Genomic DNA, 12,097 nt, shown 5'->3' with positions numbered 1-12,097 from the left:
CACTGCCTAGATTCAGCTGACACTGGGTGACATGGACTTTGCCACTTATGAGTCCTGTGGCCTTGGGCAGGTCACTTCTACATGCCTCTGTTTCCTCATCTGAGATTGGCAGCCAGAGAGCATGGCAGGTGGAGGGTGGAGCTCTATGTGGAAGGTGATGTCACTCAGTCTGCAGGTTTGCCACAGGGAGGCATCTTTGCAGCTGTATGTGTCATTACATCATGTGCTGCATTGCCTCTCTCAAAATATCCAGATGTCTGTAATGCTGTTCCTGCAGTCCCCTTATAACTTAACCTGAGGTCAAACCTAAATCATAGATGTCTCCCAGAGAACCTCACGCTCTTGTGTGCAGAGATGGGGATGAAGGTGCTCACAGGGTCATTGTAACAGCAGGACACTGGAAAAGCCAGTGACCATCCATAAGAGAATAGACTTAAAAATCAGAACATCAGTGCAATGGAGCATAGCTTCAGAGCCATGCAAACGAACACAGATTCACACACTCAGTCTGGATATGTTTCAAACATAATGCTGAATGGGAAAAAAACAAGTTGTAGAAAACTACATTTAATTTGGTAGCATTAATGTTTTAAAATGTAAGACAAGCTTATGAGCTGTTCATGAATATATATATTTAGATGTAGCTAATGGACAGGTAACAAGATTAAAATTAACAGAAACAGGAGTTTATAATATAAAAAAAAATTTTTTTTAAATAAGTCTGCTTTCTATATTTGGACCTCGGCATTGTTGTAGCACTTAACATTTATACAGAATGCTATTACTTTTAACTTCTAAAAATTTTATTATTGTACTTATTCCTGATCAAATTAATGAAGATCATTAACTGAACATCACTCATTAATTGAAGACACTAGGCCACTAGAATGTAAGAGAGTTGCGCTCTATGTGTTAAATCCGGTCGGTTTTTTGTTTTTTTCTCTTATGTATTAGGAACATCACAAAAGATCAATTCCAAGGGACACCTGGAATCTCCTGCTGGACTTTGGGAACATGATTGCAGATGATATGTCTAACTACGATGAAGAAGGTACTGGAAATTGTGCTTCAGATGATTGACTGAAATGCTTACACCTGAGAATGTTAACTTTTCCCGCCTCCAGAGTGGTGACCCCATCACTGAGATGGGGGTGGTGATGATACTGTCCCCTTCCTTATTATTTTCTGTAAATCATACAAAAGAATAGGGCTTTATATGTAGTTTAAATCAGGAAGTCCTCTAACCCAAAGCATTTCAAAATTGAATTGACCCCCACGGTAGAGCCATGGAGTTAGGTATTTGGAAACTACCACTCCCAAATTCTCAGTCCCACACGATGCCTTAGGTCAGTTCCGCGTTGCGCTACGTAGGTTTACTTGGAGATCCCAACTCCCGTCCACCTGCATAAATATATCTCTACATACTTGTCTTCCTCTGTGTTTAGGACACTGCATCAGAGGGCCTTTGGAGCCTGCTGTGTGCTGGGCACACTGCCATGTTAGGGAAGGGATGGTCTCTTCCCTAGTGGAAGGCCTCCCCTCTAGACCCCACCCACTTTGCTTCCTCACTGCCCCCTCGGCAGGCAGTGATCTGTTTTCAGTACTGGCACAGTGCCTTGTGACAGGTGGTTTACGTGTCTTCCTGTTTTAGCTTATATTTCTCTTTGTGTCCTCTACAATTAACACCATCCCTAGATCAGAGGCACCCAGTAAATGCTTGTCAAACAAAAGAAGGGATGATTGAATATCGACAGAAGCATAGGTTCCAAGAGCCTTCCAGGCATCAGTGCAGGAGCTCAGAGGGCTGCCGGTAGGGAGAGGCAGGCAGGGTCCTACTAGGGAAGATGGGCAGGAGGCAGCAACCCCCTGCTGCCAAGAATGCCGATGACTGGAGGAACGTGCCTCCTGCTCTCCTGCTCCATGTGGGTCCATTTAGCTCCCTTCCTGAGCCACTAATGTGACTTTTTGGAGCACTCACCGAGGACACGGGGCCACTGTGAGCTGACGGGCCCCTGCACATATCAACACGCACACATCAGGGCTCCTGACCTGGCCTTGCTAGGGTGAAAGAACTGGGTAACTTGGGCTGGTTTATTCTGTGAAACATGAATGGTATGGGTCTCAAATCATTTCAGTTCTTTTTTTTTTTTTTTGAGACAGAGCTTCGCTCTTGTTACCCAGGCTGGAGTGCAATGGTGCAATCTCGGTTCACCGCAACCTCCGCCTCCTGGGTTCAGGCAATTCTCCTGCCTCAGCCTCCTGAGTAGCTGGGACTACAGGCACATACCACCATGCCCAGCTAATTTTTTGTATTTTTAGTAGAGACGGGGTTTCACCATGTTGACCAGGATGGTCTCGATCTCTTGACCTCGTGATCCACCCACCTTGGCCTCCCAAAGTGCTGGGATTACAGGCTTGAGCCACCGTGCCCAGCCCTCATTTGGGTTCTTTACATGTAAATGTTGGATTGATCCGTGGCACAATGCTTTGAAGATAAAAGCTGTCACTCTAACGGGTTTTCTGTTTGTTTGCTTTCCTTTAGGAGCTTGGCCCGTTCTTATAGATGATTTTGTAGAATATGCACGGCCAGTGGTCACAGGTGGGAAGCGCAGCCCTTTCTAGGCAGCAAGTTAAGCCGGAGTAAGATTATGAAATGATTTGCATCCTGCCAGGAGATTTTGGTCAGTCCTGGGTGCTGATTGCAGAAGTCATTCTTGACCAGCCGTGAAACCAGAGGAGTCACCCCATTCTGCCGGAGGACAGCAACGGCTGCCTTATGGACATCACAGGAAGTTCCTCAGGACACAGCTACTTTGGATGTTTGAGATTTGTCATCATAGCTGCTGCATTAGGAGATTTCTGCATGATTGTTTAATAGTCACAAAACAATAAGGTAGAGCCGTAGCTCCTGTGAGAGCACAGAGCATGCTGCAGAGCTCGCCCGCTGAGTGACGCTGCCGCCACACTGGAGACATGCGTGTGTCCTATGCAGGGTGCTGTGTTTTTACACATCAGCTGTTAAGAATGTGCCCTAAGGAAAATGATCTTGTCATAGAGTCTAATGTGTTTTTAAAATTGGTGCCAGGAATTCAAGATTTATATTTTTTGAATTACCGAATATCTAGATTTATCAGCTCTATTTTTGTTTTCATTTTCTCTAGACATTTATCTGAAAATCATTTCATGGTTCTCAGTCCCCATGTAGCTTTGCCCAGTGACAGCACAGGTGGCATGATTCCAGCAGAGTTTGTTTCACAGTTTATATGTCAGTGGGCCTCTTACTTCATTCAGTAATGTTACTTAAACTGCCTGAGAAGTTTCATAAAGTACGTTTTTTTTTAATATTCTTCAATTACATTTAAAAAGACATTTTTCCAGGAAAAACATTTCTGAGCGATGAATGACAAATTTTCAAATGGAATGAGTTGGTTCTTTCTACCCTCCTGTGGTGTGCATAGCACCCAGCATCCAGACCTTTCCACCCTCCTGTGGTGTGCATAGCACCCAGCATCCAGACCTTTCCACCCTCCTGTGGTGTGCATAGCACCCAGCATCCAGACCTTTCCACCCTCCTGTGGTGTGCATAGCACCCAGCATCCAGACCTTTCCACCCTCCTGTGGTGTGCATAGCACCCAGCATCCAGACCTTTCCACCCTCCTGTGGTGTGCATAGCACCCAGCATCCAGACCTTTCCACCCTCCTGTGGTGTGCATAGCACCCAGCATCCAGACCTTTCCACCCTCCTGTGGTGTGCATAGCACCCAGCATCCAGACCTTTCCACCCTCCTGTGGTGTGCATAGCACCCAGCATCCAGACCTTTGTGTAGCTGTGCACATTTGGAAGCTAAAATGTACGTCGTTGTCTGAAAAAACCCAGTCCCTAAACCTTCAACTGATTGGTGAGCTGAAGTCTGTCTTTCGTGTCCGCCTGGTGAAGGAGGACCTGTGAGTGCCACCCAGGCGTGGAGGGCTGGTGTTGAGTTGTGGATATCACTGTGTTGACCCTACCTCACATGTGCCGAGACCTTGGTGCCTTGCTGCCCCGCTGCAGCACCGTGCAGGATGCGGACCAGCTGGAGCTGCTCCCCAGGACAGAGGAGGGTCGCCTGCTGCAGACGACCTAGCTGCAGTGTGAGAGCACAGCCCAGATGTGCAGCTGGGTCGGCTTCAGGAACATCTGATGACCGAGGTCCGTGTGCCTCGTGGCTGCAGGAGAAACTATCAATACTTCTCAGCAGAGATCATCACAGAGGGCAGCAGGGACAGGACTGGAAGGGACCTGCAGCCGGGAGATCTGCCTGGCCCCAGCTGGCCCCTGGCTAGTCAAGTGATGGACAAGTCACAGGCCTTCCCGAGGCTGTGCTTCCAAATCTCTAACAGGAAACTGGGCCATGTCTGCCTTTAGAAGGCTTTGATTCTCAGAGAGCATTTGTTTAATATGAAACACTGGCTTTCATGAAAACCTCAAAAATATTAAAGCACCTTGTAGGCTTCCTGGATTCTTGACATGTAATTGTTCTAAGAGTTTATAGAATTCAGATAATTCTGTATAAATGATGGAGATCTGCAGTGCTTTTTTGTTTTTGAGATTTAAAGTTCTGAGGGATTGTCAATAGATACCAAAATATTGATCACTGGACAAAAGCTTTTCAAACAGTTGTGGGTTTTTTTCTTCTGTTGTATACATTTGAGTCCTGCATGTTGTGAAATGCTGAGAACAGAAGCATTAAATTGGTTTCTTTTGGGTGTGGTGTCCTTTCAGTTCTCCTTGGCTGTAGGGATGCCTGCCTACAGGTGTCAGCATCTGGGTCCTTGTCCCGGGATGACAGGCCAGCCCGGCCTACCAAGCAGCAGGCAGGAACAGCCCCAGCCTAGCAACCAGCAGGCAAGAACAGCCTGGTCTAGCAACCAGCAGGCAGGAACAGCCTGGCCTAGCAACCAGCAGGCAGGAACAGCCCCGGCCTAGCAACCGGCAGGCAGGAACAGTCCTGGCCTAGCAACCAGCAGGCAGGAACGGCCCCAGCCTAGCAACCAGCAGGCAGGAACGGTCCCGGCCTAGCAACCAGCAGGCAGGAACAGTCCTGGCCTAGGCAAGAATGGCCCCGGCCTAGCAACCAGCAGGCAAGAACGGCCCCGGCCTAGCAACCAGCAGGCAAGAACGGCCCCGGCCTAGCAACCAGCAGGTAGGAACGGCCCTGGCTAGCAACCAGCAGGTAGGAACAGCCTGGCCTAGCAACCAGCAGGCAAGAACGGCTCCTGCCTAGCAACCAGCAGGCAAGAACAGCCCAGCCTAGCAACCAGCGGGCAAGTACAGCCCAGCCTAGCAACCAGCGGGCAGGAACAGCCCGGCCTAGCAACCGGCGGGCAGGAACAGCCCGGCCTAGCAACCGGCGGGCAGGAACAGCCCGGCCTAGCAACCGGCGGGCAGGAACAGCCCCAGCTAGCACCTGGCGGGCAGGAACAGCCCGGCCTAGCAACCGGCGGGCAGGAACAGCCCGGCCTAGCAACCGGCGGGCAGGAACAGCCCGGCCTAGCAACCGGCGGGCAGGAACAGCCTCGGCTAGCACCTGGCGGGCAGGAACAGCCCGGCCTAGCAACCGGCGGGCAGGAACAGCCCGGCCTAGCAACCGGCGGGCAGGAACAGCCCGGCCTAGCAACCGGCGGGCAGGAACAGCCCCAGCTAGCACCTGGCGGGCAGGAACAGCCCGGCCTAGCAACCGGCGGGCAGGAACAGCCCGGCCTAGCAACCGGCGGGCAGGAACAGCCCGGCCTAGCAACCGGCGGGCAGGAACAGCCCCAGCTAGCACCTGGCGGGCAGGAACAGCCCGGCCTAGCAACCGGCGGGCAGGAACAGCCCGGCCTAGCAACCGGCGGGCAGGAACAGCCCGGCCTAGCAACCGGCGGGCAGGAACAGCCCGGCCTAGCAACCGGCGGGCAGGAACAGCCCGGCCTAGCAACCGGCGGGCAGGAACAGCCCCAGCTAGCAACCGGCGGGCAGGAACAGCCCGGCCTAGCAACCGGCGGGCAGGAACAGCCCGGCCTAGCAACCGGCGGGCAGGAACAGCCCGGCCTAGCAACCGGCGGGCAGGAACAGCCTCGGCTAGCAACCGGCGGGCAGGAACAGCCCCGGCTAGCAACCAGCAGGCAATCCCTTGCCCCAGCGTGTGGCCCGCCAGCCCTGGCTGGGTAACCGGGTCCTCAGCCAACTCTGTCATGGCGTTCCCTCTCAGTGGTGCACTGTGTGCCTGATATGGCTCTGGTGAGGAATTAAGAGATCCCTCGACAGGTAGGATTTACGGGGGTGCAGGGGGGACATGTGCCAGCACACACTGCTGCAAACCGTCCCTTATCAGAGGCAAATGTGGGGTCAAGCACGGGGGTCTGAGCACCTTCGCCGTGCACCTGCCAGGCATTCCCTAGTAGACATCGTCAGCTCCTTCTCTTCGTGACGTCGTACATGTCACTGTGTTATTTCAGCTTAATAAAAGTTTATATCCATTTTAGACCTCAGGCTTCATGGGGCCAAGGGTAAACTTTCTTCTGACATTTGTTGCTATGTCCACAGTTCCTAGTACAAAATAGGGCCCTGCAAATATTTACTGAATAAACTAATTAGTGAACCTTGTCCCATCCTGTTTGCTGAAGGAGCCAGATAGTGCTCTCAGCAAAGGTTTCTGCCACCTGAGAATCAACTGAAGTGTGGAGCAGGGCTCTGTTATTTCCCAAAACAACACACCTCGGCCCCGCAGTGCAGTTCTGCCTAAAATTGTGGGCGTTTGAACACAGGGCCACCCCTCATATCTGTCTTGCTTGGAGAGGGAACTTTCGTGCATGCTGATGGTTTTGGTTTTTGGTTTTTTGGAGTTTTTTTGAGATGGAGTCTTGGTCTGTCACCAAGCTGGAGTGCAGTGGGGCAATCTCAGCTCACTTCAACCTCCGCCTCCTAGTTTCAAGCGATTCTCCTGCCCCAGCTTCTCGAGTATCTGGGACTACAGGCAAGTGCCACCGTGCCAGCTAATTTTTGTATTTTTAGTAGAGACGGGGTATCACCATGTTGGCCAGGATGTTCTGTTCTTGATCTCTTGACCTCATGATCCGCCCGCCTCGGCCTCCCAAAGTGCTGGGATTACAGGCATGAGCCACCACACTGGCTTTTTTTTTTTTGAGATAGTGTTTTGCTCTTGTTGCCCAGACTGGAGTGCAATGGCACGATCTTGTCTCACTGCAACCTCTGCCTCCTGAGTTCAAGCAGTTCGGTGTCAGTCTCCCAAGTAGCTGGGATTACAGGTGCATGCCACCACCCCTGGCTAGTTTTTGTATTTTTAGTAAAGACGGTTTTATCATATTGGCAGCCTGGTCTCAAACTCCTGACCTCAGGTGATCCAGCTGCCTTGGCCTCCCATAGTGCTGGGAGTACAGGCGTGAGCCACCACACCCAGCCTGCATGCTGGTTTTAAAGGACCGTTTGTTTCCCAGGATTGTGTTAGCTGGCATGATTTTGCTGATGGCTGGCTCTACCAGCAGACAGTCGAGAGTGAGGTTAGCTTACTGCTTCAGAACCTCCATTTTAACAAGTGCTGGTATAACGCCAGTTACTTAAATGCTTCCTACGCCTATCTTGCTGTATACTACAAGAGTTTTATTTTTATCAGATGCATTTCTTCAGTCCAGGTGTAACTCCCTTTTGCTTCCCCTGGGTCTGATGGAAACCAGGCCCCAAGGAGGGAGATGAGAGAGACAGCCCTGCTGGGCACCCAGCCTCTACAGAGACCTGTCCAGGGGTGGGGATTGGGAAATGGACTGTTCTCCTAATTTATTTCAAACCAGGAGTCCTGGCTGTATGCATTCTGCCTTACCCCTGCCTCTTCATATTTTTGAATATTATTTTCATGAGCTGGCAGGGATGTTGTAAATAGTTGAGCTGACCGAGGACCGGATTGGAGGTTCCAGCGAAGCCTGCACTCTGCTGACTTTCCCTTCACAATACGGTTCAGTTATTTGAGAGCCGTTAAACACTGCATGCTGAGGAAGCACCATCATTTTTCACACAGGAGCTAGATAAACTTTGTTCCCGTTACACTGCATTTTTAAAAAAGTTTTCTAAAAACACATAATCGAAAAGTTTTCTAAAAGATAAAACTGCATGTCACAGATTAATCTCAACACTGAGTGAAGGAAGCCAGACACTGAAGGCCACACATTGTATTTGAAATGTCCAGGGAAGGCAAAACTACAGAGACAGCAGATGGGTTGTTGCCTAAGAGGTGAGAGCAGGCCCTCACCACACACGGGGAAGTGCCACTCCCTTTCCAGTGACAGCAAGAGGAGCCCTGCTCTGTCAACACTCTGAAGGTGCTCTGACTGCTGGCAGAAACCGGCAGGCTCCTTTGCTGAGGAGCTGGTGCTTGTCCAGACACAGAAGGAAGCTGACACCTCCCACGTGGGGGACAGAAAGGTCCTCTCATTGGTGCCACCTGCAGAGACAGACAACGCCTGGCCATCAGAGGACGCTCAGACAGCGACACAATGACCACTATAAAAGTCAGGCGGGCCACAGAAGGCAGCAAAAGGCCAGGAGACTCTGCAGCTGTAGGGTAAGAGGAGCTGGCTCCTGAGATGGAGAAATTCAAGGCTGCGATGTTGCTGGGGAGCGTCGGTGATGCACTTGGCTACAGAAATGTCTGCAAGGAGAACAGCGCTGCAGGCATGAAGATTCAGGAGGATCTACACCGTTCCGGGGGCCTGGACCACCTTGTACTCTCGCCCGGAGAATGGCCTGTGAGTGACAACACCATCATGCACATGGCGACCGCCCAGGCCCTCACCACAGGTAGGACTAGGCCCTGCCACGCACTGCTGTGCAGGTGGAGGGCGGAGGGAACGCTGTGGCTGCTCACGTTCCCAGTAACCCCCCAGGAGTTTTGAAGGCAGCGTGGTCCTTCAGCCGATAGTGTTACCCGATGCCACTGCTAAAAGTGGCGATTTAATAGACAACAGTGTCCCTCAGATTTGGTATGTGGCAGATCGTGTTTCTCCTGTGCTTTCTCTGGGGTGACAGCATTACTTTGCAGGTTACTAAGATTCGGTTTTTAACTGTGACTTTTCACTTGTGTTGTAAAGCGTTGACTAAGCGTTGCTAATAGAGTTAAAGCCAATTAAGCCTCTCTCCGCCGCAGCGGTGGGAGGAGGCTGAGGGCTCACTTCTGCAGAGATCAAGCCTTTTTGTTCTGAATTCATTACAAAGGGATGTAAAATAAGCCAGTTTGAAATGTGGACCCGTTAATACTGTTTGGGGAGATTAGTTCTAAATTCCAGTGAATTAAGGTTAGAATATCATCTCCCAGAATGGTTCAGCTTGGAGAGTTGCCTACACACAAATGTGTTCTAAGAAAATGACGTAGACGAGATTGGAGACAAAGCTTCTTAAAATATCTTTAAGTAGCAAATTGATCTTAGGATCAAGCTTTTGCATGAGTTTCAGGGAAACGGCAGGTATGCAGACACAGCCCAGCTTTCCTACCAGCTGTTCAAAACCCCGTGGGTGCTGTTTATCATGACAGAATTCAAATCTGAGGGCTACGGCTAGTCAATGAAACTTCACTTATGCGTCCACTCCACCATTCCGTTCGTCTGCTGTGGACGCGCCCAGTTTAGTTCTGCGCTCATGGCAGAGGAATGTCATCGAGCCTGTGGCCCGTCCCTAAATAACGGCAGAGCTGAAGTGCCGGTGATAAGATAAAGCTCCCAGGCTTGCTGGAGATCAGGAGGCGTCGAAGAGCTCCTGCTTCTGCTTTTCCAGCCAGCCTCTTGTGTGCCCTTAGGACCAGCGGCCCCACGCTGTGTCCCCGTAGCCCAGAGCAGACACACCCCACACAGAGATGCCTGTGGGAGAGCATGCGCTCAGAACAAGGCTCTGGCTTGTTTTCACCTGGGACAGTGGTGCTCACTCTTGAGCGTGGCTTCCTCTGGGCATATGTCTGATGCCGTGTGTGCACTCACACCAGCTCCTTGTGTCCCATCTCCGGTGGCACTTGGTGGGCATTTTGTGAATGGCAGCGTCTGTGGCTGTGGGTCTGGTCTTGCTGGGTCCACAGGGAGGGCAGAAGCACAGGACACTCCACAAACACGCCAGTGGAGGTCGGCCCAACAGGACATGAAATTCACATGGTGAAAAGGGTTATAGACGTTCCAGTGCTGTTTTTAAGGAGGAAAGTAAGTTTGCTCCAAGCTTTCACAGTCCTCAGCTGCGGACCAGGAGGAGGGTGCATTGCTGCTGCAGCATCTGGTTTATGGGGCATGAGAAACAGGACTCCAGGATCACCCCTGGAATCACTTACCCCTCTAGAAACCAAAGCAAGCATGTTTTTTTCACCTCACTAAAAATCAGTTGGAATTTCTCTTAAGTTTAGCTTTTTTCTTTAAATAACAAATTGTAGCCTATGGAGGGGGCTTTGGGCTTCGTTAACAATGGTGAGGGCTGGGCACAGTGGCTCGTGTCTGCAATCCCAGCACTGTGGGAGGCTGAGATGGGCAGATGGCCTGAGCCCAAGAGTTCTAGACCAGTGTGGGAAACACAGCAAGACTCCCTCTCTACAAAGCCAAACAATGGTGAGTGCTGAGGCAACAGCACTTCTGTACTGGCCACTGTTCCAGCTGCTCATGCATGCTATCCACGCGCTCCTCACGTCACCACAAGGCTGACTTTATCAGTCTCACAGAGGAAGGAACTGATGTTCAGAGAGGTTCAGGCACTTGCCCAGTGCCACACAGCCCAGTGAGTGGCAGGCTTGGACAGAAACCATACAGTCTGGCCCGCATTCTCCTAAACACCCTCCCTGACTACTCATGGCGGCCTGCAGGTATCCTAACAGTTGGAGTGTGCATTAGCTAGCTCTTCAACATGTTTTCCAAAGACAGGCCAACTTTTACAAATGGACCTACATTTGGCATCTTTTAAGTAAACTAAACTGTAAGTCCTTCACCTCGCGAGCCACGGGGCCGTGTGGTCTGGCAAACCCTGGCTTTGCTGCTAGAGTAAGCGTAGGTCAGAGGGGCAGGTGCAGCCCCTGTGGCTTCCTGCTTCCATACGGCTTCCGTGGCCATGAGTGGCAAGTCCGTGTTGCCAGCACATTATCACTGACTCACTCGGCAGGCAGTTAGCAGGTGTGTGTGTGCGCCAGGCCTGCAGAGGGGAAGCATTTCGCAGGTGTGTATGTGCCAGGCCTGCGGAGGGGGACCGTGTGCACAGTGCTCGGCCATCACGCAGGAATGCAGCTGGCCATTACCAGCTCCCCACCCCTGCTCCTGGGAAAACTGGAGCTGTTGCTTCCCTCCCAGGGCCTTCCTCCACACAAGGTTACAAAGAATTAAATGGAACAGCCAGCAAAGTGTGAGGAAGCACCTAGGTTCATGTGGGAAGGTGGCGCAGGCCAGTGTGGCCGAAGGCACATCTGAGGGGTCTCTGCCCTGAGACTCACTCAGCAGCCCCAGCTTCAGGGCCCAGCATGCACAGCAGGAGGTGTCTCCTGGCCATGGCCTCCAGGTCACGGAGCCAGCGCCTATCTGGCCTGCAGGCCCTGATAAAGAAGAGTGGCACTTTGGCTTATGGTGGAAAACATTTGGAAACACTTGACATTTTGCCGCAAGCTCACTGGACGTTGGTATTTTGCCTTTTCTTTATTGAGATGTTAGTTGAGAGACTCAGGCAGCTTTTCTTTTTCTTTTTTTTGAGATGGAATTTCATTTTTGTTGCCCAGGCTGGATTGCAGTGTGCCATCTCGGCTCACCGCAACCTCCACCTCCTGGGTTCAAGCAATTCTGCCTTAGCCTCTTGAGTAGCTGGGATTCCAGGTGCGTGCCACTACACCTAGCTAATTTTTGTATTTTTAGTGGAAACGGGGTTTCCCCATGTTGGCCAGGCTGGTGTTGAACTCCTGACCTCAGGTGATCCACCCACCTCAGCCTCCCAAAGTGCTGGGATTGCAGGCGTAAGCCACTGCGCCCGGCCTCAGACAGTTTTATAAACTGATTTGTCTTTCAGGAGACCAGACAGGGAAGACGGGAGACAGGAGTTGAACGTCCCAAAGGAAAGAGACC

General features: G+C 51.3%; 2 protein-coding genes across 8 annotated transcripts in view; both read left to right on the top strand.

The window, feature by feature from the left end:
• DCUN1D2 (defective in cullin neddylation 1 domain containing 2) overlaps positions 1-4,747 on the top strand; it is a 36,405-nt gene extending 31,658 nt beyond the window's left edge. For all 7 annotated transcript variants that reach the window (XM_078336860.1, XM_035294711.3, XM_078336669.1 and 4 more), the window contains 2 exons: positions 955-1,051; positions 2,543-4,747. In XM_078336860.1, coding sequence (XP_078192986.1) covers positions 955-1,051; positions 2,543-2,622 — 177 coding nt within the window. In that variant the 3' untranslated portion in view covers positions 2,623-4,747. The remainder of the gene's footprint in view (positions 1-954; positions 1,052-2,542) is intronic.
• Positions 4,748-8,566: 3,819 nt separating this feature from the next.
• ADPRHL1 (ADP-ribosylhydrolase like 1) overlaps positions 8,567-12,097 on the top strand; it is a 52,277-nt gene continuing 48,746 nt past the window's right edge. Inside the window, exon 1 of the mRNA XM_003731916.7 lies at positions 8,567-8,831. Within this exon, the coding sequence (XP_003731964.2) occupies positions 8,618-8,831 (214 nt within the window). The 5' untranslated portion in view covers positions 8,567-8,617. The remainder of the gene's footprint in view (positions 8,832-12,097) is intronic.

The sequence above is a fragment of the Callithrix jacchus genome, chromosome 1 (genome assembly GCF_049354715.1).
Source record: "Callithrix jacchus isolate 240 chromosome 1, calJac240_pri, whole genome shotgun sequence".
Lineage (NCBI taxonomy): Eukaryota > Metazoa > Chordata > Mammalia > Primates > Cebidae > Callithrix > Callithrix jacchus.
This window is presented reverse-complemented; position numbering and strand designations above follow the sequence as displayed.